The sequence below is a fragment of the Panthera tigris genome, chromosome B3 (assembly GCF_018350195.1).
Source record: "Panthera tigris isolate Pti1 chromosome B3, P.tigris_Pti1_mat1.1, whole genome shotgun sequence".
Lineage (NCBI taxonomy): Eukaryota > Metazoa > Chordata > Mammalia > Carnivora > Felidae > Panthera > Panthera tigris.
The window spans coordinates 27,627,626-27,653,023 of NC_056665.1; the positions used below are offsets into that span (position 1 = coordinate 27,627,626).

The 25,398-nt window shown below is 42.6% G+C and overlaps 1 protein-coding gene across 1 annotated transcript in view; it reads right to left on the reverse strand.

Moving 5' to 3' along the window:
- The window catches only part of OCA2 (OCA2 melanosomal transmembrane protein), a 471,457-nt gene that overhangs the window by 373,870 nt on the left and 72,189 nt on the right, over window positions 1-25,398 (reverse strand). Inside the window, exons 4-8 of the mRNA XM_007098939.3 lie at window positions 25,215-25,272; window positions 23,146-23,218; window positions 14,328-14,488; window positions 12,083-12,165; window positions 10,658-10,811 (exon numbers count right to left, since the gene is read on the reverse strand). Coding sequence (XP_007099001.1) covers window positions 10,658-10,811; window positions 12,083-12,165; window positions 14,328-14,488; window positions 23,146-23,218; window positions 25,215-25,272 — 529 coding nt within the window. The remainder of the gene's footprint in view (window positions 1-10,657; window positions 10,812-12,082; window positions 12,166-14,327; window positions 14,489-23,145; window positions 23,219-25,214; window positions 25,273-25,398) is intronic.

Sequence of the window (25,398 nt, forward strand, 5' to 3'; positions counted from 1 at the left end):
TTCTCAGTTTTTAACAGTCTCTTATGCTTTGGCTCTCTCCCACTCTAACCTCTTTTTTTTTTCCTTCCCCTCCCCCATGGGTTTCTGTTAAGTTTCTCAGGATCCACATAAGAGTGAAACCATATGGTATCTGTCTTTCTCTGTATGGCTTATTTCACTTAGCATCACACTCTCCAGTTCCATCCACGTTGCTACAAAAGGCCATATTGCATTCTTTCTCATTGCCACGTAGTATTCCATTGTGTATATAAACCACATTTTCTCTATCCATTCATCAGTTGATGGACATTTAGGCTCTTTCCATAATTTGGCTATTGTTGAGAATGCTGCTATAAACATCGGGGTACAAGTGCCCCTATGCATCAGTACTCCTGTATCCCTTGGATAAATTCCTAGCAGTGCTATTGCTGGGTCATAGGGTAGGTCTATTTTTAATTTTTTGAGGAACCTCCACACTGCTTTCCAGAGTGGCTGCACCAATTTGCATTGCCACCAACAGTGCAAGAGGGTTCCCGTTTCTCCACATCCTCGCCAGCATCTATAGTCTCCTGATTTGTTCATTTTGGCCACTCTGACTGGCGTGAGGTGATATCTGAGTGTGGTTTTGATTTGTATTTCCCTGATAAGGAGCGACGTTGAGCATCTTTTCATGTGCCTGTCGGCCATCCGGATGTCTTCTTTAGAGAAGTGTCTATTCATGTTTTCTGCCCATTTCTTCACTGGGTTATTTGTTCTTTGGGTGTGGAGTTTGGTGAGCTCTTTATAGATTTTGGATACTAGCCCTTTGTCCGATATGTAATTTGCAAATATCTTTTCCCATTCCGTTGGTTGCCTTTTAGTTTTGTTGGTTGTTTCCTTTGCTGTGCAGAAGCTTTTTATCTTCATAAGGTCCCAGTAATTCACTTTTGCTTTTAATTCCCTTGCCTTTGGGGATGTGTTGAGTAAGAGATTGCTATGGCTGAGGTCAGAGAGGTCTTTTCCTGCTTTCTCCTCTAAGGTTTTGATGGTTTCCTGTCTCACGTTCAGGTCCTTTATCCATTTTGAGTTTATTTTTGTGAATGGTGTGAGAAAGTGGTCTAGTTTCAACCTTCTGCATGTTGCTGTCCAGTTCTCCCAGCACCATTTGTTAAAGAGACTGTCTTTTTTCCATTGGATGTTCTTTCCTGCTTTGTCAAAGATGAGTTGGCCATACGTTTGTGGGTCTAGTTCTGGGGTTTCTATTCTATTCCATTGGTCTATGTGTCTGTTTGTACCAATACCATGCTGTCTTGATGATGACAGCTTTGTAGTAGAGGCTAAAGTCTGGGATTGTGATGCGTCCTGCTTTGGTCTTCTTCTTCAAAATTACTTTGGCTATTCGGGGCCTTTTGTGGTTCCATATGAGTTTTAGGATGGCTTGTTCTAGTTTCGAGAAGAATGCTGATGCAATTTTGATTGGGATTGCATTGAATGCGTAGATAGCTTTGGGTAGTATTGACATTTTGACAATATTTATTCTTCCAATCCATGAGCACGGAATGTCTTTCCATTTCTTTATATCTTCTTCAATTTCCTTCATAAGCTTTCTATACTTTTCAGCATACAGATCTTTTACATCTTTGGTTAGATTTATTCCTAGGTATTTTATGCTTCTTGGTGCAATTGTGAATGGGATCAGTTTCTTTATTTGTCTTTCTGTTGCTTCATTGTGAGTGTATAAGAATGCAACTGATTTCTGTACATTGATTTTGTATCCTGCAACTTTGCTGAATTCATGTATCAGTTCTAGCAGACTTTTGGTGGAGTCTATCGGATTTTCCATGTATAATATCATGTCATCTGCAAAAAGCGAAAGCTTGACTTCATCTTTGCCAATTTGGATGCCTTTGATTTCTTTTTGTTGTCTGATTGCTGATGCTAGAACTTCCAGCACTATGTTAAACAACAGCGGTGAGAGTGGGCATCCCTGTTGTGTTCCTGATCTCAGGGAAAAAGCTCTCAGTTTTTCCCCGTTGAGGATAATGTTAGCTGTGGACTTTTCATAAATGGCTTTTATGATCTTTAAGTATGTTCCTTCTATCCCGACTTTCTCAAGGGTTTTTATTAAGAAAGGGTGCTGGATTTTGTCAAAGGCCTTTTCTGCATCAATTGACAGGATCATATGGTTCTTCTCTTTTTTTTTTTGTTAATGTGATGTATCACGTTGATTGATTTGTGAATGTTGAACCAGCCCTGCATCCCAGGCATGAATCCCACTTGATCATTGTGAATAATTCTTTTTATATGCCGTTGAATTCGATTTGCTAGTAACTTATTGAGAATTTTTGCATCCATATTCATCAGGGATATTGGCCTGTAGTTCTCTTTTTTTACTGGGTCTCTGTCTGGTTTAGGAATCAAAGTAATACTGGCTTCATAGAATGAGTCTGGAAGTTTTCCTTCCCTTTCTATTTCTTGGAATAGCTTGAGAAGGATAGGTATTATCTCTGCTTTAAACGTCTTGTAGAACTCCCCTGGGAAGCCATCTGGTCCTGGACTCTTATTTGTTGGGAGATTTTTCATAACCGATTCAATTTCTTCGCTGGTTATGGATCTGTTCAAGCTTTCTATTTCCTCCTGATTGAGTTTTGGAAGAGTGTGGGTGTTTAGGAATTTGTCCATTTCTTCCAGGTTGTCCAATTTGTTGGCATATAATTTTTCATAGTATTCCCTGATAATTGTTTGTATCTCTGAGGGATTGGTTGTAATAATTCCATTTTCATTCATGATTTTATCTGTTTGGGTCATCTCCCTTTTCTTTGTGAGAAGCCTGGCTAGAGGTTTGTCAATTTTGTTTATTTTTTTCAAAAAACCAACTCTTGGTTTTGTTGATCTGCTCTACAATTTTTTTTAGATTCTATATTGTTTATTTCTGCTCTGATCTTTATTATTTCTCTTCTTCTGCTGGGTTTAGGCTGCCTTTGCTGTTCTGCTTCTATTTCCTTTAGGTGTGCTGTTAGATTTTGTATTTGGGATTTTTCTTGTTTCTTGAGATAGGCCTAGATTGCAATGTATTTTCCTCTCAGGACTGCCTTCGCTACGTCCCAAAGCGTTTGGATTGTTGTATTTTCATTTTCGTTTGTTTCCATATATTTTTTAATTTCTTCTCTAATTGCCTGGTTGACCCACTCATTCGTTAGAAGGGTGTTCTTTAACCTCCATGCTTTTGGAGGTTTTCCAGACTTTTTCCTGTGGTTGATTTCAAGCTTCATAGCATTGTGGTCTGAAAGTATGCATGGTATAATTTCAATTCTTGTAAACTTATGAAGGGCTGTTTTGTGACCCAGTATATAATCTATCTTGGAGAATGTTCCATGTGCACTCGAGAAGAAAGTATACTCTGTTGCTTTGGGATGCAGAGTTCTAAATATATCTGTCAAGTCCATCTGATCCAATGTATCACTCAGGGCCCTTGTTTCTTTATTGACCATGTGTCTAGATGATCTATCCATTTCTGTAAGTGGGGTGTTAAAGTCCCCTGCAATGACCACATTCTTATCAATAAGGTTGCTTATGTTTATGAGTAATTGTTTTATATATTTGGGGGCTCCGGTATTCGGCACATAGACATTTATAATTGTTAGCTCTTCCTGATGGATAGACCCTGTAATTATTATATAATGCCCTTCTTCATCTCTTGTTACAGCCTTTAATTTAAAGTCTAGTTTGTCTGATATAAGTATGGCTACTCCAGCTTTCTTTTGGCTTCCAGTGGCATGATAAATAGTTCTCCATCCCCTCCCTCTCAATCTAAAGGTGTCCTCAGGTCTAAAATGAGTCTCTTGTAGACAGCAAATAGATGGGTCTTGTTTTTTTATCCATTCTGATACCCTATGTCTTTTGGTTGGCGCATTTAATCCATTTACATTCAGTGTTATTATAGAAAGATACGGGTTTAGAGTTATTGTGATGTCTGTATGTTTTATGCTTGTAGTGATGTCTCTGGTACTTTGTCTCACAGGATCCCCCTTAGGGTCTCTTGTAGGGCTGGTGACAAATTCCTTCAGTTTTTGTTTGTTTGGGAAGACCTTTATCTCTCCTTCTATTCTAAATGACAGACTTGCTGGATAAACGATTCTCGGCTGCATATTTTTTCTGTTTAGCACACTGAAGATATCGTGCCAATCCTTTCTGGCCTGCCAAGTTTCAAAAGAGAGATCAGTCACGAGTCTTATAGGTCTCCCTTTATATGTGAGGGCACGTTTATCCCTTGCTGCTTTCAGAATTTTCTCTTTATCCTTGTATTTTGCCAGTTTCACTATGATATGTCGTGCAGAAGATCGATTCATGTTACGTCTGAAGGGAGTTCTCTGTGCCTCTTGGATTTCAATGCCTTTTTCCTTCCCCAGTTCAGGGAAGTTCTCAGCTATAATTTCTTCAAGTACCCCTTCAGCACCTTTCCCTCTCTCTTCCTTCTCTGGGATACCAATTATGCGTATATTATTTCTCTTTAGTGTATCACTTAGTTCTCTAATTTTCCCCTCATACTCCTGGATTTTTTTATCTCTCTTTCTCTCAGCTTCCTCTCTTTCCATAACTTTATCTTCTAGTTCACCTATTCTCTCCTCTGCCACTTCAATCCGAGCCATTGTCGTTTCCATTTTGTTTTGCATTTCGTTTAAAGCCCTTTTCAGCTCCTCGTGACTGTTCCTTAGTCCCTTGATCTCTGTAGCAAGAGATTCTCTGCTGTCCTCTATACTGTTTTCAAGCCCAGAGATTAATTTTATGACTGTTATTCTAAATTCACTTTCTGTTATATTATTTAAATCCTTTTTGATCAGTTCATTAGCTGTTGTTATCTCCTGGAGATTCTTCTGACGGAAATTCTTCCGTTTGGTTATTTTGGATAGTCCCTGGAGTGGTGAGGACCTGCAGGGCACTTCCCCTGTGCTGTGGTGTATAACTGGAGTTGGTGGGCTGGGCCGCAGTCCGACCCGATGTCTGCCCCCAGCCCACTGCTGGGGCCACAGTCAAACTGGTGTGTGCCTTCTCTTCCCCTCTCCTAGGGGTGGGATTCACTGTGGGGTGGCGTGGCCCATCTGGGCTACTTGCACACTGCCAGGTTTTTGGTGCTGGGGATCTGGCGTATTAGCTGGGTTGGGTAGGCAAGGTGCACGGGGGCAGGAGGGGCAGGCTTATCTCGCTTCTCATTAGGTGATCCCCTTCAGGAGGGGCCCTGTGGCAGCGGGAGGGAGTCAGATCCGCTGCCGGAGGTTTGGCTCCGCAGAAGCACAGAGTTGGGTGTTTGCACGGAGCAAGCAAGTTCCCTGGCAGGAACTGGTTCCCTTTGGGATTTTGGCTGGGGGATGGGCGGGGGAGATGGCGCTGGCGAGCGCCTTTGTTCCCCACCAAACTGAGCTCTGTCGTCCGGGGGCTCAGCAGCTCTCCCTCCCTTTGTCCTCCAGCTTTCCCGCTTTCTGAGCAGAGCTGTTAACTTATGACCTCCCAGACGCTAAGTCACGCTTGCTGTCGGAACACAGTCCGTCAGGCCCCTCCACTTTTGCCAGCCAGACTCGGGGGCTCTGCTTGGCCGGCGAGCCGCCCCTCTGCCCCGGCTCCCTCCCGCCAGTCCGTGGAGCGCGCACCGCCTCGCCGCCCTTCCTACCCTCTTCCATGGGCCTCTCGTCTGCGCTTGGCTCTGGAGACTCCGTTCTGCTAATCCTCTGGTGGTTTTCTGGGTTATTTAGGCAGGTGTAGGTGGAATCTAAGTGATCAGCAGGACGCGCGGTGAGCCCAGCGTCCTCCTACGCCGCCATCTTCCCTCTCTCCCCAGCTAGGATTCTTAAAATGTGGTTTTAAATTCTAATTCAGACATTTTACTCACATCTGTGTTGATTAAATCCATTATTCATTTCTGTTCTTTCTTTTGGGGTGAATTTCTCTGTCTTGTCATTTTGGAGAAAGAAAAACAGTAAAATAAAAAATTAAAATTAAAAAATCAAAGACAAAAAAAAGATTCAAGTAAAGAAAGATAGATCTTAGGTGTGTTTCAACCTGCTTGTTGAAAAAAGCTTGACAGAATAGAGAAAAAAGAGAAAGGAAGGGGAAAAGTTTAATTTTTTAATTTTAAATAATAAAATAGAGTAAAATAAAATAAAGAAAATAAAATAGAATATTTTTAATTTACAAAACAAAAAACAATACAAAAAGAATTTGCTCTTTCTGTATCCAAGAAATAAAAAGAAAAGAAAGAAAAAAATGAAAACAATTTAAGCAAAAACAGATGTAAAGAAAACAAACAAATAAATGAACCAGCAAGCAGAAGAAAACCTGGCTGAAGTTACAACCAGTTTCCCCTCAAACTGAAACTTTGAAGCATACTAGTCTGTAGACTAAGCAGGTGGGAAGGATTTGTTTTGATCTTCGGGGGGATGTGCCTGGAGGGTGCAGGTGTGTGGGGTTTGGTGTAATGGCTCCATTATCCACTTGGTGGCACTGATTAGCTTACTGGGGTGGATCCCGTATGTGCCAGAGGTGAAAATGGCTTCACCCAGCTCCCTAGTCTTTGGCACAGGAACTTTGCACTTCCCTGACCTATGATCAAGCACCCCTCCCTTGTCTCAGGTCTCCATCCACTCCCTGCCTCTACCTTGTCCATGTCTAAGCTGTCCACCTGCCAGGGAGTGCCTCCCTCCAGAGTTTTGTCTCAGATGAGGCTGTTTCAAAACTCCACACTTCAGAGACCCACACTAATTCTCTGGGGGTGGGTCTCACAGAGCAATGGCTGGTTGCCAGCTTGTTCCAGAAAACATTCCAGTGATCGTGCAGCAGGAGAGGTTCAGAGTTTATGGAAAAACAACACACAGCTGGTGCCAGGATTTTACCACACTCTGGCATCTTTGTCTCAATATCAGCAAACGTGGCTGCTCTCCAGGGTCCATGAGGACTTTTGCCCACAGGGAGGCTGTATGTCCTCTACCAAATTGCACTCCAAGCAGGAGAACAGCTTCTCACCATGTGGCACACAGACCCCTCAGACCACACTGCCTGGTCCTAGGGATTCACCCTACTTCCTCACCAGAGCACTCCCAGGCACTGAGCTCCAGAACTTCAGACTCTGCACTCCATTGTTTATAGAATCCTGGTGGTATTGAAACCCTCTCTGTTACCCCAAATTTTGGGGTTTGGGGGAACAGATTTCTTGTCCAGTCCCCTGCAAGTGTTTTAATTCTTTCTCTCTCTCTCTTCCTTTCCAGGTACTTTCAGGGGTGAGTGCTTTTCTTGCACAATCCCAATGTGCTGCAATCATCCCTTTTCTCTTTCTCTTTCTGTCCTTTCTTTGTGAAAACAGCTCCCTACCCTCCATGGTTCTGCAGCTTTTCTCTCCCCCAATTCACCTCTCCATACCACATACCTGCCAAATTCTGTGGCTCAAATTATGCAGATTTTTTCATTAATCCTCAGGTGTTCAAAATGCTTTGATGCTGATCTAGCTGCATTTCAGGGGCAAGACAAGCTCAGAGTCTCCATACTGCTCTGCCACTTCTATAACCACTGAATCTGAATAAGCTCTATGGATTGTACCAATGCCAATTTCTTGGTCTTGATATTATTAAACCATAGTCATATAACACATTAATATTGAGGGAGGCTGGGGAAGTATAGATTGGACTTCCCTGTACATTTCTTTGCAATGCCCTGTGAATCTTTAATTATTTCAAAACAACAACAAAAAACGTTTTTGATAGATAATGTAGCTGGTATATTATAATATGGAGCAGGAGAGGAGTGAGGCCTTATACTGAGGGGCAGCAGTTCACCTGACTGACTTATAAAGGGTGCCCTTAATGAGCCTTTCATTGAACTAATATATCTAGTTTCTTCTAACCTCCTCACTTTTTGTTTCTACCAGGGTAAAAACCATGTTGAATTGGCCTCTTTACAGGACTTTTATTACTTCAACATGGCTGTTGGGAGGGAGGGAAAAGCATTTTCTGAATGGCTATTAATAACAGCCATTAATTAATGAAAGATTAATAAATGTTTATAATTATGTAATTTTGAAAGGTTGTACAATTATACACAAAAAGTCAAATTCTAGAATAAAAAGAAGTCTTCTCAAAAATAAATTGGCATTAAACTGTATTTTTTAATTACTAATGACTGTAACTGATTAAAGTACATTGAATTTATTAAACCCATAAGTTCAAAATGATACTCAGAAAATGGGAGACAGACAAAAAATAAATTCAGTGGACACCACTGGAAGTTGCTAAGGCAACAAATCATTATTATGAAAATTGATAATTAAGGAAAAATAATTTATCTTGTGTTTCTGGCATTAAGTGTGTTTCACGTTAATGAAATTGGGTGGGAGAAAGTTCTTCAGTACAGAATATGTCATTTATAAATGCAGATAGAATGACAGAATTAGAAAATTCATTGCAAATGCTAATGGTCCCTGGTGAATATTAAAACTATTAGGAGCAAAGGTCACAGGGAACTTGATAAACACTGGGCCAGGCTGCCACCACCTAAACTCACTAAGCAATCTCAGCATCCCTGCAAGGGGGACATCTAGACATTACACTTCTCCTTGGTGCAAGTCAAACTCCTAGAACACCTGTGAAGCAAAAGGGCCCCAAAATAAAACCTGAAGGCTTCAGATATAAATTGTAGTCCATAGGAAATAAAAGAAATAGAATAAGAATCCTATGAGGGGTCCATTAGCCCAATCCAGGATGCAAGATGTTCTACAGAACCACAGAAAAATATTTTTTAACTAGATGGTGGTACAGTAAAGAGCTAACCTGGAAGGCCTAAGGTTGCCATCATTAGAAGAGCCTTTAGAAGAGCCTGCTCTAGGGTTGGCCCTTGGCTGGCATCTGGTTACTTGGCTTTTGGAATATTCCTTATGATAGAAAGTGATAATGTTGTTATATAGGCTTAGAACATTGCATTCTGCTTTACTAGCATGTCTAAATTATTTTTATAAAATGTGATTTATGGTTAACACCTGCTTTCTTTCTGGGAGGCTAGGACTTTGGTGGGCTCAGGGAGCCTACATGACAAGGCTTCATCAATACCCTGGAGCTCTGAGTCTCAAGCAGGCTGCCCTGGGCATAAATGCCACTGCTGAAGGAAGGAGCATGTTCTATGTGGCCCCTTCTGGGAAAGGAGACCTTTCAGAACCCTGCTTCTGGACTCATCCAGACTTCCTGATGAGGCTTCTTCCACTGCTGGTCATGATAATAAACCACAGCCCAGACAGGGCAGAGCTTCCTGTGAGTCTGTGAGCCCTTCTAGAAAAATCACAGTGTTTAGGTGACCAAGGGAACCCTGAAACATGATGATATTGGTTAAAAAAAAAAAAGAAGAGAAAAAGAATGGAGAGAATAGAGCTACTCTGGAATAAAGAAGACATAAGAGATAAAATAATTAATGAGTGGACCTTGTTGGACAATTTGGGCTCAACTTACTGGAGCCAACATTCCTCACCAGGCATACTAGACAACCACAGGAAAACTTCTGGAACTTTCCTGACCATTTCTCCTGAAGGCCATTTTCTTGACAACTCCAAGGTATTTCTCATACCTATCCTACACTAAAGAAGAAATGCTTCTCATTCTCTACTGACCTTCCAGGCTCAACCTACTGGAGCCAAGATTCTCATCAATGTGTTGCAGTAAGTCTGGTTTCACAATTAAATTAACAATGTACCAGCCCACCCAGGCAGTGTCTGCACTTTGCTTCATGCTATTAAAGGTAGGGCCACGCTTAGCTCCCCAAAAACACATAATTTATAAGACATAAGATCATTTGTAAAAAGGCTCATACACTGAATTGATAAGCATAACAGATAATAATCCTTCCCCCCCCCCCATATAGCCCAAGGTCTCTCAAGTCTCTATAACATTCATAATCCTATGAAACAAATAGGGGACAGTCTAATGTACATCTCAGAGAGTTTCCACATTTGCCCCTTCAGGGTCACATTTCAAGTGAGCAGCAGAATGAGAGTGAGAAAATCATGCACATATTCAGTTTTCTCAGGTAAATTTTTGCTGGTACCTGATGCAGCTCATCTTGCATGTGTCAGTTGCCAACATTCAGCAAATATTCCAGTACAGATCAATTTTCTACATAGAATGGTGGAATCTTCCTTTTTAGGAAAGATGCCATGGCAATTTGATTAGGAAGCAGAACTGAGTGAGGGGCACCTGGGTGACTCAGTCGGTTAAGTGTCTCTTGATTTCAACTCAGGTCATGATCTCATGGTTTGTGAGTTCAAGCCCCAAGTTGGGCTCCACACGGACAGTGTGGAGCCCATTTGGTATTCATTCTCTCTCTCTCTCTCTCTCAAAATAAATAAATAAACTTAAAAAAAGAAACAGCAGAACTGAGGGGCACCTGGTAGATCAGTGAGTTAAGCATCCGACCCTTGATTTCAGCTCAGGTCATGATCTAATGGTTTGTGAGATCAAGCCCCATGTCAGACTCTCTCTATGCTAACAGCACAGAGTCTGCTTGGGATTCTCTCTCTCCCTCTCACTCTGCCCCACCCCTGCTCATGCTCTCTCTCAAAATAAATAAAGAAACTTAAAAAAAGAAGGAGAACTTAGCCTATCCAAAACATCCACACATTGAAAGACACTTACTTGTGAGCCCAAATAAATCTGAGAGCTGACGTGAAAGTTACCTCAAATATAATCAGCATGTAGACCCCAGCAAGGATGACCACAGCAATGATCACTTGTGCTTCTATGCTTGCACGGAGATACTGATGAGCCATCAGAAGAGGAACAGCCTGGGTCTGCTGGACAGAGGCTCGAATGCTGATAGAAACAGTATCTCTGTAGAATAAAGCAAAGATATTACCATTAGTAAAGGAAACCAGACCCTATGTCAACAATTAGTGCTTGTTTCCTTGGTGTCCTTCCCAACACAAGTTATCTATGGCCATAATGAGAGCCCAAATTAATCTCAGAGTGATTTAGCCCAATTCCTGACCTGGCAGACAAGGAGCTCTGAGGGGATATATGAGTAGTGTGAGATGCAGACACAGCCTCCCTGTGGTCAGATCCATCTAATGTAGATCCCTCAGCCCCCACCTGGCAGTATCTGCTTCATGGCAGGTGCCACTCCAACAATTAACAAGGAGCAGGAACTTTCACATTGGTTCTAGCCATTTAAAATTAAAATTCTCTTTCTCTTCATCACACACTGACTGCTTTGCCTGCTAACAAATAGCAAAGCCAACCATTCTCACATGACAGTGATTTGGAAAAGGGCCACATGTAACCTGAGAATATATAGACGGGTTGTCACAGATGATGGGGGAAAGTACCTGGAATAATAAGCATCCAAGTAATTAACAGTATGTGGCATGGTGAAACTAAAGCATTTTTCTAAAAGTTCGGTCAGCAACTGTTGTGAGCCAAACTGTGTCTTCCCAAAATATAGATGTTGACACCCTAACCCTCAATACTTCATAATATGACTATATTTGGAGACGGAGTCTTTATAGGAGTAATTAAGTTAAAATAAGGTCACTAGTGTGGTCCCTAATCCAGTATGACTGGTGTCCTTATAAGAAGGGATAGGGACAGACACAAACACAGAAAAGACCATGTGAAAACACAGGAAGTAGAAGGAATCTTCAAACCAAGGATAGGGGCCTCTGAAAAGACAAACTCTGCTGAACCCTTGAGGAAATAAATTTCTACTTTTTAATTTATGCAGTCTGTGGTATTTGTTATGACAGGAATAGCAAACTCCTACAGACATAATATGGAGTGGCATTAAAGAAAAAGAGAAAGAATCTGAAAATTTCCTGGAATTCTCCATTGTAGAGCTTCATAATATTAATGACTATAAAATCAACTATAAAATACCATTTGCTTCAAAATGGACCCTGAAGTCAATCCTCATTTCCTGACACTTGTGGTTATGATGCCCTCCTACATCCCTCATGTTCACAGTCTCCCCAGTTAGAGCATCCCATCCAAGTCATATAATTGATCTGGCTATTCGTGCCAAAAATTAGAGTCTCACAGGTCAAGCTTTTTAAGTGAGCATGTCTCAGAAAACCCTCCCTCAAGATCTTCGATCACCTGAGACCCACCTGCTCAGTATCTCAAAGGTCCTGCTCACCACTAAGCGCTCACTTCTTCTCGGATTTAAAAATACAGTCCAATTCTGAGTGACCTGTAAAAGTTGAAATGTAATATCACAGTAAGGCTTTGAACCATCACCTGGGATTCAGTGTTTTTCAGTGTACGTGTTTGTTTATAATAAGGAGAAAAAGAGGAACAGCAAGGACTTTTTACACAACTCCCAAATCCCTGACACTAGAGCATATCCAAGTTGTATGGAACTGGAAATTTCTACATTATGAAGGGCTTTAAGAAAAAAGAATACAAAAGTACACACATAGAATTAGTATAAAAGATACAAAGGTATAGATGTCAAAATGATTTATTATGAGCAAAATAAATCACTGCACTTTATGGGAGACTTGGAATCTTCTGAGCCCTCTGAGGCAACTCATGAAAATGCTTACTTACAACTGCCTCCTGCTTGCAAACTAGAGACAAGTCTGCACACCCATGTCACAGGAGCCCATGAGAAGCAGGATCCAAGGATAAAGCTACTTTGCTGTGGGCAAATCCACCCCACATCTTCCTGTCCCAAGCAGGGTAGTGGAGAAACCAGCTGAGGGGAGCCAGATATGAGCAGAGAGTGGGGGCTGGCTGGGGCAGCTGAGGAGCCAGAGAAACTTCAATGGGAGGACGGGAGTCTTGATGCCCAAAAATCATGAAGTAAATGAAAATAGGAACTCTGAAATTAGTCAAAGCATGAATGAGAGTTCATATGTTCTCTTAAAACACTTCAATATTTGGAAAGAGTATATCAGAAAAGCCTAGTAGTAAAGGACTTTTGTGTTCCTCATGTTTCTGAGCTGGATTTTTGTCCTGGCACTGGAGAAGAGAAGCTCAGTACAGCCCCATGGGCAGGCAGTCATGTCAGCAGGCTGCAAAGGGTCACGTCTTCTTCCACCCAAGACTCACAGACAGAGCAGACAGATGTGTGCCCACCTTGTCTTTACTGAGAAGCCATTGCCATCAGGCTGTGTATTGCACACAAGGAAGACAAGTTTACGTCCTAAGACCACGACCAAGGCAACACTTTTAGAACACTGGTGCTGCATAGACCATCACCCATGAAACTGCAGCTTAATTAATAATGATGCCTTTGCTCTGTGGACCCTGCTCTGTATGGCAGGAAAATGAGAGGGTGCAGTAACCCATCAGACTCTCTGTTTTGGATGACACAGCATTGTGCAACAGCAGGGTTTCCTTCTCTGTATTATAATAGGAAAAACCCATGGACTTCATACACAAGTCACCATAATAATCCCAGGGAGTTATCAGGACTTGGGGTATAGGTCAGGATGCACAGAGAGGGTCCAGGCCTTGTCTGGGCTCTGGGCCATGGTGACAACACCACTGCTGACCCTCCTTGCCTTCAAAGTATGGGAGCTAAAGATGGTCTAGGAGACACTAAGTGCAAGAGCCTATTGCTTTAGAAGCAGAAGGTTTAGGAAATTATGCAAGTCTTAACTACTTGGTTAAGTGTCCACAAACCCAAAGGAACTGTGGTGTATCTTCTATACCATGAGGTAAGGCCCAAGTTTAATTGTGATTTAACAACAGAAAACTACGTTCAAATATATATTTCCCTGAATTGTCCAATAAAATCATCTGAATAAAAAACTCACAAGTCTGATTTTACTGAAATTGCAAGAGTTTTATAATTATCTTAGACAAAAGGAGAAAAAAGAATTGCAAAGACAAAGCAAAAGACAGGGCTTGCCTAAGAATGGTGTCATCAAAAAGAATGAAATCTTGCCATTTGCAACTATGTGGATGGAACTGGAGACTATTATGCTAAGTGAAATTAGTCAGAGAAAGACAAAAATCATATGACTTCACTCATATGAGGACTTTAAGAAACAAAACAGATGAACATAAGGGAAGGGAAACAAAAATAATATAAAAACAGGGAGGGGGACAAAACAGAAGAGGCTCATAAGTATGGAGAACAAACTGAGGGTTACTGGAGGGGTTGTGGGAGGGGGGATGGGCTAAATGGGTAAGGGGCATTAAGGAATCTACTCCTGAAATCATTGTTTCACTATATGCCAACTAATTTGGATGTAAATTTTAAAAAATAAAAAATAAAATTACAAAAAAAAGAAGGGTGTCATTGCCTTATGGCTTCCCATCAAATCCACTCAAAAGGAAATCAATTTATGAAGAGATGAAGTGAGTTTTTTCAATTCCTTTTAGGTAAAGTATAAGTGTAACCTGCTGTGGCCGCCGCCGCCTGGAGCCTGGAACATCGGCCTGGGTCACCTCCACCACAACATGTTCTTCTCTTCCAGTATGACTTGGGCCACTGGCCACCAGGGCCCCTTCCAGGTCCACCCGGAGCAGTGTGGAATCCACATAGCTGGTGAGGTTTGAAGCTGAGGCAAAGTCAAGGTGAACCACAAAGCAAGGAAGAGAGGCCTAAAGTGCCCCCACCACCCACTCAGTGAGTACCCTCCTCAGAAGGTGCACACAGAAATGCATATCCAGGATGTTTCCTCCAACTGTACTGCAGCCACTGACCACTCCTTATCTCCTCAGCACCTCACTCCTGACATACACATTGGTTTTACATTGTGTTTTGCACTGCAGAAATTGCATTTCTGATTGTTTATGTTTCAGGTCCTCTGGTTTAACCTCTAAGTGGTGGTGTCTCCCCATTCTACCCTTATCTCTGCTTCTGCTTTTGCAGCCAGCATGAAACTGCTGCCCAAGTTCCTGGACCCACGGTGAGCTAGTAGACAGGATGGCTGCATGACTGAACAGATACACAGATCAACATCCATGCCCAAATCCTCAGGTGCCAGGTCTCTATTTGTACAATGAGAAATCACAAAGAGAACTTAAAATAAGAATTCTGGAGTCAGCTAAATAAGTGAGAGGAGAGAAATTCCCTCAAAGTGTGTTAAGGGGTCTTGATCAGGGAAGAATTATCAGGAAAAGAGGCTTTTTCCCCACACAAAATATAATTCCCATGGTACTTACTCCCCACTTCAGGCTCGCCCCTCAGTACTTACATCCTGCATTTGGGTGTTGCACAAACATAGGGGTCTGTGCGACTCAGCCCTTCTCTCTCTGTTCTGGGCCAACTCTTGCCTCTGCTGCAAGGTCCTGGGGGACATGACATGGATTTTACAAAGAGGCTGGCCCAGTCATTTTCATCCAGAAGAGAAAATTGTTGTAGGTGGAAAAATGAATCTCAAAATAATCTATGTTTTGTATAAGGCCTCAAAAGTCTTAGCAGCAGCTCACTAGTTGTAGGAAGATTCAGAAACCCTAAAAGAAACAGGTGGTTTATGGAATAGACTTAGGGAAAAGGTAGAACTTCACTGTTGCCACAGTGTATACAGGATTTGCATTGAGTGTTGAGTGCCAGTGAATGGTTAATCCTTTTTCATTATCCATTTCCTCCAGCAAAATATACTAGTTTAAAAAAATTATTATACAAACACATACTGGTAAAGAAAGCGCTTTATCAGCACTGTTGTCTATTAGACAGCCCAGAATGTGCAGCTGTCCCCAGCACTTGGCTGGAAAGCCTCTCCACATACCTATGCTGCTACTTGGGTTCCATCAAGGACAAATGGAAACAGAAGTCACACATGAGGCAGGATGTACCAACAAAAGGCCCAAAGAGACACTGCTGCTTCTGCCACACCAAAATTACTCCTGTCCTCGTCTTTCCCCTGGTCAAACACAAGATACAGGGTGGGGAGAAATATTTCAGTTCAGAAAGGATTCTAGAGACTTTGCAGAAACCCAGGAGATGGAACAGCACCACCTAGAGGCTAACATTGGAAAAGCAGTGGCTTCTCCCTCAGATTTAAGGAATGTTTGTGGAGCATCTATTGCATACCAAGAAGTAAATGAATAAAAACCTGGGGGTTAAGGGGCATCTCATGACCTCTTGAGGAGACAACCATATAACAAATCTCCCTGTGATTAACTAATCACATGGAGCGCACACAAAACCACATAGACACAGGACCACATTTACTTCCACCCTTCCTTTCCTCTGTCTTTCTACATGCCCACCATGTATTTAGGATTCAAAGCCCACTGAGATGCTCTGGCGTCATCTGTGACTTCCAGATCACAGAAAACAGGAGCCTCTAATCAAGCCTCATCCCTGCAGGCAGCTTTGATCCTTGACTTACAGACATATTGAACTATCTGCCATTCTCCTAACACATAGTACCCTGACTTTGCTTCAAATGTCTTCTCCAAATATGAAGAACTTCTGCCATCTTTTGAGATCTCACTCAAACTCTCCACTCCTCTCTTAAAATCTTTGCTTGTCATCTACGACTCCAGTGGATCCTCTGTAGATTTGACTCATGCCATATTGCAGTTTGTTTAAGATTTTTCTTCCCAACTGGTCTCACTCCTCAAGAGAAGTATCTGCATCTTATTTATTTCTCTACTTCTCTGGAGACTAATTTAGTTCTCACCACATTAGACGCCCCCCAAAATACTTATGTTACCAATAAATATTTCTTTACAGCATCATCCTTGAAGTCCTCCAAACATAGACCAGAGTCCCTGCTGGGGGCGGGCAATAGAGAAGTCAGAGAGAAATTGCATCCTTCCTCTGACTGCATCAAAGAAGTCTCCTGCCTTTCCCATTACCCACATTAAAGCCATTTTTCATGACCTAACTTGACATGTCTTCCGTGAACCTTCTTCCTACTCTGCGAGCCCCCTAGACCTCCCTCCATTGAGTTCCTGGTTAAGCATCTTCCTGTTGTTCCTCTAAGTGTGACCATTGACTCTGCACTGGTTGTCCGAGTGTGGGCAGCTGTCCTAGAGGCGTATGTATGGTGGGGAGGAAGACACATAAAACACCTCTGAACAACAGGCAATGTGCTGTTGCTGGACATGGAACAAATCCACAACAGCCTGAAGAGAGGCCTTCATTTCTGCCTAAACTGTAGAGTCCCCTTGGATTTATCCTTAAGTTTGCTACAGTGCCTATCAAATGCCAGGCTCATTAACACTGGCCAGAACTTCCTCCTTGACCAAACTTGAGTCAGGCTCCTCTGAGCCCTCTTTTTGATTAGTCCTCAACTTTGGCCTGGTGAGCCCAGTTTATTGAGAATCCCTTCTCTCCTCATACACAACCAAGTTCCCCTTGGTAATTTTCCATCCTCACCCTCATCCTACTGTAGATTCCTAGCTTCCCCTGTTGTATTTGGAGTTGAGTTCAATCTCCCCCCACCCTCCGCCATTGCCAAGTCTTCCTTACTGTTTAACTTATGCAATTTTTCTTTGACACAACTTTTGCTTAGTTGAACTGAGGTAAGAAAGTGGGGACCCTTTGGACCCATCTTCATGATAAAAATGGGAGCAATGTCATTTGATAAAGTACGAAACTTTTAAGATTGATCAATTCATTAAAAATAAATCTATCTAGTGCCAATGTATTTTCTCCAGTGTTTGGGACCAAATGGATGAATGATTGCCCTTAATTTCTAGACTGGTACTGACCAATCAGATTCTATGTGGTGATAGGAATGTTTTATATCTATGCTGCCTGATATGGTAGCCACAAATCACATTTGACTATTATGCACTTGAAATATGGCTGGTGTGAATGAGGTAGTGAAACTTTAATGTTATTTACTTCATTAACATAAATTTAAATTTAAAGAGCCACTAGTGGCTAGTGGTTACCATATTAGAGAACATAATTATGAGGTAGTATAAGGAGCTTAGGATGTAAGAGAGGAAGAACAGGAGGGGACAAAATCCTTTAATGTGTATAGTGTTTCCTTTATGTACTTTGGGAGCCCAGGTCTACTATGAAGGGTGTGATGGAAAATGGACCATATGTCAAGAAACAAAGAAAAATAATAGAAGGGAGGAGGGAGAGAAGAAAAGGAGGAAGGCCAGTGAACAAGCCTAATTAAGCTGCTTATATTTAACCTGGCTTGCTGACTGTTATTTACCTAATGACCTGGGAGCCTTGAACATGTCTCCCCCATAATAAGCACAGAGAACAACTCAGGGAAAAAGAACCTCAGGTGCCTGCAATCACAGTCATTTCCTGTTTCACAAAGCTTCTAAAATAACCCCTACAATTACTGAAGTGACAAAGCCCAATTGTTACAAAGAAAACCTCATAGGAGAAAAGGTAGCTTTGTTATTCTCCAGTTAATGCATACGGGAGCTTTCTCCAAGATCACTTCCCACTAAAACACACACCCCTAGTGTCTGTCATCCAGGCCTCTTACTCAGCTCGGTCCATCCAGGGGTCTGGCCAGAAGTCAAGAAGGAAGAACAATGAGGTTCTTCACTAATGAGAACAACAATGAGAACACCACTACCGACTTTCAAAACCAGGCCAGAATCACTGCCTGCCTCAGACCTGCACAATAACACCCCTTTGCTGAGAATCACCTTCAAAGGTCCAAACTCTGGTGCACAAGCTAGCTTTTCCCCAGTCTGCCCCCACCTTTTTTAGATACCATCAGCAGTTGGCTCTCTGAGGACATTTGAGGGAGACCTAAAACCTCTGATCTCTCCTTTCACAACCCCCCTCAGCAAGTTCTCAGCCTAGGGTCCTTGAAGAAGGTCTGTGAGCTTCCAGAAACATATGGGAAATCTATTATGTTTTCTGAGGAACCCACAAGAAGCTTAAATCAGCCTTAATTAGGGTTAATGATTGACAGAGAGAGTCTCTTTTTGACCAAACTTTAGTCATGCACCTTTGAACTCTCTTCTCTAAGACTAAGCCGTGACTTTGGGTGTTCTGTGTTTATCTCTGCATTGTCCAGTTTTAGCAAGAATCCTGGTAGGTTAATTTAGTCAGAATCTGCATTCCCCATATCTGATCACACTCAATATCTGATCAGGTTCCTCATGCCCCACCATCCTTAATTGATGTCTGATCACTCTGGCCGGCCTACAGCAAGAATCCAGTGAGGTCAGCTTGGCCAGAGTCTCCTCTCACCCCTGATGTTTCCTCTTTGTAGTTTTTTATCCACCGCCCCCCACCCTGTCCCTTAGTTTTAAAGTCCCATTTCTCAAGTTCAATCCCTCTCCCACACTGCAGTGGTCTCTACAACTATCACTAGGTTTCTGAATAAAGTCTGATTTGCCATCCTTAACAAATGTCACTAAACATATAAGAGCCACTCTGCAGCATCCCTACCATCTCACACAGCTCTCTCTATCCCTTCCACTTCTCTTCTGTCTTCACCCAAATATACACGCTGCTCAGAGAACAGGAGAGAGACCTCCCCAGTTGCCCTTGCTGCCAGGAGAAACCATTTTTGCCTGCCAGCCACCAGGATGGGCCTAGGCTCATTCAAGTCCCAGGAAAGGCCTAGTGTACTTGGGCTGCTTTGGAAGGAAGACTGTGCACAATGCTGTAGAATAAAAGTGACAAGGTACATTTCTTGGTGGGATGAATAGAGGACTCTTATTTGTTATTATCTGATTTTATCCTGTTATATCCTTACTTATGCTTACTTATGATTTCTACTAACTGCTAAGGTTCATACAGGAGTTGCCACAGTACAGTAATAACCCAGATTCTCCAAAATATTTCCCTCTCCCTATCTGGTTCTCACTGAAGACTGTTTCTGGACAGTATCCAGCCCTTCACTCCAAGCTCTTGGGTCAGCCTGGGCAGCAGGTTATGATCGCCTACAGTGAAGTCCCATGAAGGGAAGGCAGCATCTATCTTATAGGGACATCATGAAGCCAGGCCTCCACACCTTTCTTTGAGAAGGCTCCAGGAGGAGCTGAGGAAAGCAGAAGCATATCTTAGTTTTGTTTAATGGAGATGATATAGAGGTAAGACATATGAATGAAAAACAAAGCTCATAAAAATCACAGAGCTTTCCAATTCTCTCACAGGCATATACATCTTTACCTAAAACTCAGACACATTTTTAAAGTGGTGAAGAAAACATCAAGACTTTAGCAAGCCTTAGATATACAACAGAGCTACCCTGTCCTGAGAGCAGGTACAGATGAGTGCTCTCATTTGTTAAAGGGCAGGGATGCACCATGCACTGCTCACAAGAGCCATCTCATGAGCCCACCTGAAGGCCTTAAGTGCGGTCTTTCTGGAATGTTGCTGATACCCTGTGGGTGAAGAGTGGCTCAGCTGAGTGAGAGGATATTCTGGGGAAGTCCCCAGAAGAACTAGAAGAAACAATAATATGTGATAGCTTTTGGTGACTGCAAGGAAAATTATCCAATTTCCTAAAATTTCAGTGCACCCAGCTTATCAATTGAAGATACTAGAGAAAAAAAAATCTTTCCATGTAGCTCTATGCATGATTTAATTCCTTTTAAAAGGCAATAATCAGAAAATAAAAGGTAATTATCATAAATACTTGAAATGGACACATCTGCCTCCTCTTCTCCCTCCTCCTCCACCACCCTCCTCCTCCACCTGCTTCCTCTTCCTCCCCACTCCTTTCTCCTCCTTGCCCTCTTCTCCTCCTTTGCTTTCCAAGATGTCCCTTCCTCAGGACCTACCACTAACCCTACTGCTTTAAGCAGGACTGGGAACTTTAGGAGATTTCATGCTTCAATATCCTAATCCCAATGTCCATTCTAAGAGAGGGTGTGGGCTCTGGACTTCCAGTTTCATTTGGGATACATAAAGAGCTAGAAACACACCAATCCCACTCTCACAACCAGAAAACAGGGAACAAATGTTAAGTTAATGACTTATTCTATCAAGAATGAGGCTGTATCATACAGAGAAAGACAGATACCATATGGTTTCACTCTTATGTGGATCCTGAGAAACATAACAGAAACCCATGGGGGAGGGGAAGGAAAAAAAAAAAAAAAGAGGTTAGAGTGGGAGAGAGCCAAAGCATTAGAGACTGTTAAAAACTGAGAACAAACTGAGGGTTGATGGGGGGTGGGAGGGAGGGCAGGGTGGGTGATGGGTATTGAGGAGGGCACCTTTTGGGATGAGCACTGGGTGTTGTATGGAAACCAATTTGACAGTAAATTTCATATATTAAAAAAAATAAAAATAAAAAATAAAAAAAAAAAAAAGAATGAGTCTGTATCACAACACCTAACTTGAAATCTAGAGTAAGACAGGTGAATGCGGGGAGGAACAGGGCCAAGCATTGCTTCCCTGAGACAGGTGCTACCACCACATACAGAAGCAGGCAAGATTAAATCAGAAAATTTTTAAACAGCTCAAGGTCAAGTGTGGGCTAGTGTGAGACTTGGGAGGCCCTGGGAGCCACAAAATAGGGGTGTTAGCATCTTCTTGTACAGTTTTGCTCCAGGGACCCTAGCAGGTGCTCACAGGGAAGATATGGAGAGATTGAGAAGACTGGTGGAGAAACCTTAATTTCCTGGGAAAGCACATCAAATCTGGTAGCCTAAGGGCACAATGTAACCCCAGCAGCCAGTAGTGGCAGGAAAGAGGGGAAAGTAACTCTACCCCTTGCAGAGGAGTAGGAACAGTGCACAGCGTAGCAGACAGTTGGAGATAAGCCAAGCAATTCCAAGTGTCTGGGATATTAGAGGTTACCATGGCAACCACACACTGCAACATAGCCAAACTCTGACTAGATTTACACAGAACCCCAGCTAAAGCCCACAGTGTTATGGATTGAATGCTATGTCCCCCTACCAAATTCATATGTTGAAGCCTTGACCCCCAGTGTGGCTATGTCTAGAGATGGGGCCTCTAAGGAAGTAACTAAGGTTCAATAAGTCATACAGTGGGGCCCTGATATGAAAGGATTGTGTCCTCATAAGAACAGCCACCAGAGAATGCTCTTTCTCTCCACATACAAATGCACATACACACACACACACACACACACACACACACACACACACACTGAGGAAAGGCCCTGTAGGACATAGGAGGAGGCAGCCATCTGCCAGCCAGAAAGAGAGCCCTCACCAGAAATCAAATTGGTCAGCACCTTGACTTTGGACGTCCAGCCTCCAGAACTGTGAATGATAAATATATGTTACCCCCAGGATGTGGTATTTTGTTAGGGCAGTCCAAGTCGACTAACACACTCAATATCTATTATCCTATACAACATATCTGGCTTTTATTGACAAACTATGAGGCCTACAAAAAGACACGCGAGAAAACTTGATTTAAAGAAACCAAGCAGTCATCAAGCCCAGATGACACGGCCAAAGAAAAGAACCAATGAATTTAAAGAAAGGCCAGTAGAGGGGCACCTGTGTGGCCCAGTCAGTCGAGAGTCTGACTCCTGATTTCAGCTCAGATCATGATCTCACAGTCATGAGATCGAGCCCTGCATGGGGCTCCATGCTGAGTGTGGAGCTTGCTTAAGATTCTCTCTCTCCCTCCGCCCCTCCCCTGCTCACACACTCTCTCTAAAAAAATAAAAAATAAAAGAAAGAAAAGAAGAGAAAAGAAAAGAAGAGGAAAGGAAAGGAAAGGAAAGGAAAGGAAAGGAAAGGAAAGGAAAGAAAAATATAGGTCATTAGAAACCACCTAAGCTGAAATGCAAAAGGAAATGGGTAGGGGTACAAATCAGAGTATCCAAGAGCCCAGGGGAGCCAGGCCCTAACTGGAATGTGCCAGTTGGCTATCATCACCCCAGGAGGAACCTCACCACCAGCTATCCATCACAGTCTCACTAGTGCTTCTCTTGTCTTCTGTTCTGGCCTCATGTTTCATCACATGTCCTGCAGTAAGGGGTGCCTGGGTGGCTCGGTCAGTTAAGCAGCAGACTCTTGACTTCGACTCCGGTCATGGTCTCACGGTTCATGAGATCGAGCCCCACATCAGGCTCCATGCTGACAGTGCACAGAGCCTGCTTCTGATTCTCCCTCTCTCTCTCTCTTTGCCTCTCCCCAGTTTATGTGTGCTCTCTCTCAAAAATAAATAAGTGAACTTTAAAGGAAATTTTTTTAATGTCCTAGAGGAACACAATACTCATGAGAAGAACAGTGATCACCTATGCTGTGACCTTCAGTAACAGTTGTAATAGTTCTCTGGTGTCTCTGTGAATCTCAACCATGGACAACTATCCTTTGCAGTCTACAGACTGGATACAGTAGCTTTGCAGGGGTGACACAGCCAACAACTGCCAGAACTTTCCTTGATCTGGATACAGGCTGAATAAAATCTGTAACAATCAGAAACATTTAATGATAGATTTATAGCAGAAAAACAATAGGATTTAAATAATTTTGATAAAATTTGAAAATATGGGTATGATAATGGTGTTGACTGATGTATCCAATATTCACCAGCTCATTCTAAATAGTTTTTATTAGATATTAAAATATAAAATTCTGATTCACTATTTTATTCTCCACAATAATGGATCTTAACTATTGATATTTGTTGATTTTAAGGATTAACCACCCAGCCACAAAATTAAATCATCAGAGGTAGGTAAACGTGGTTTTCCCATACTGCAGGAAAGGGAACACAACCCACGTGATGGTTAAAGTATGTTTTGTGGAATTCGCAGAGCAGCTTATACCTGATCAGAAAGTACATTGAAGTGATCATAAGATGATTGTTACAGAAGTTCAAAACAAATTCCTCAAATCACCAAAACTTTATCTCCCAGAAGAAGGCTTAAGACTAAACAACATGATCAGGTCATACCTCAGGAAATCAGTGGGGGAATTGGCCCACCCTTCCTTCTCCTTGAAAATCCCAGTCCCCACCCCACCACCAGCCTTGTTAAACAGCTGGAGCTTCAGAACCACACATTTATGTGAATAGGAAGTAAAGAGGTAAACTGGTAGCCAAAAAAGTAAACTCATGAAGTTTTCAGAATTCAATGTAATTGTTTCTTATTTCATGCATAGACTTCCTTTCTCTGGGCCACTGCTCTCCTCCCTATGGGTTTTTAAAGGGTTGCAGGTATTCAATTCAATTTGGCCAGTATTGACTTCATGCACCACCCTTGCTGCTCAGGATGCAACATTGCTCTCTATATGTCACACTGAGAAGAGGAGACTCTTCTCATGCACAATCTTGCACACATACACAGAGCCCCAATATTCATGTCCACAGATACAGATAATGAAAAATAAGTATTCACAGCCACATTTGGTCATGTGAAGTTTCCAGTCATATAGCATTTAGCATGAGCCATAACCACAGGCTGCCTACATAGAAGAGCCATGGCCACACACATCTTGGAATCTACATTGCACAGTCATGAAAACATCATTCACACACCCCATCCTTGCTCACAATCTCACATGCTGTCACAGCAGCATGCACCAACCACCCACTGGGGTCTCCAACAATGGTGCACACAAACTATCTTATGTCAATGCTGAAAATTGATACACCCCCAGAATTAAGACCCCAAGCACAGATACAATCTCAAAATGATCACAGACCACAAATGACCCACATGTCCCACACAGGCATTCAGACACACAAACACACAGCCAGACACAGAGGACCTCACACACACATGTGCACACACAGCCAGGCATGTACACACACATGTGTACACATACAGATATGCACACCTGGGCACAAAGAATCTTACACTCATTTGGCAAAAAAATTTGAGCACCTGCAATGTGACTCCAGCAAGACACCTGACTCTTCCTGTCAGAGGGCATACTCAGGTCACCTCCAGAAACATGGCTCTGCAGTCCTCCCTTAGAATGCATGGGCAAGTGGAGTTGGAGAAGCATCCAAGAAAAGGGCAAACAAGGAGCTTCATTCCCTCCCAAACAGGGCAGCCCAGTTAGATGGAGGCCTAGAGCACCATCTCAAAGGGACACTAAACATTCTTGGGGCCACCCGTGATGCTGGACATGTCCCAACACAAATAGTTTTATTGCATGTGGTTGAAAACAGAATTGGCAAGCCACTTTGAGGTGGAAAGTTAGACCCAGGGAGTAAGCTAACTGCTTCTATAACGCAAAGCCAAGTCCCCAGGTCTTCTCTTGTGTCACATGTGGATCACAGCAGTTGAGCATTGCTAAGGGGATGCCTCCCTCACCAACCTCAGCCCACCATCCCACATGCCCTCAGCATCTCCTCCAAAGAAAGTGTGAGCGCCATATCTCAGGTGCCTTGCTACCCAGCCCATGGCACCCCATGGCTCTGCTGACCCATCAGCAGAGCTCTGTGGTACTCACAGAGCACACCACCACAAAGACAAACAGGCTTGCAACTTTTAGCCATCGTATACAGCACCTGTAAGAGAAAAAGTAGGCCCCAAGTCATACCAACAGCAGTCCTATTTGCATCTGTCTAGTCTGCCAAACCTCAGACACCTTTATGAAGCTTTGGGTAATATCAATCTCAAAGTACATGTTAGAA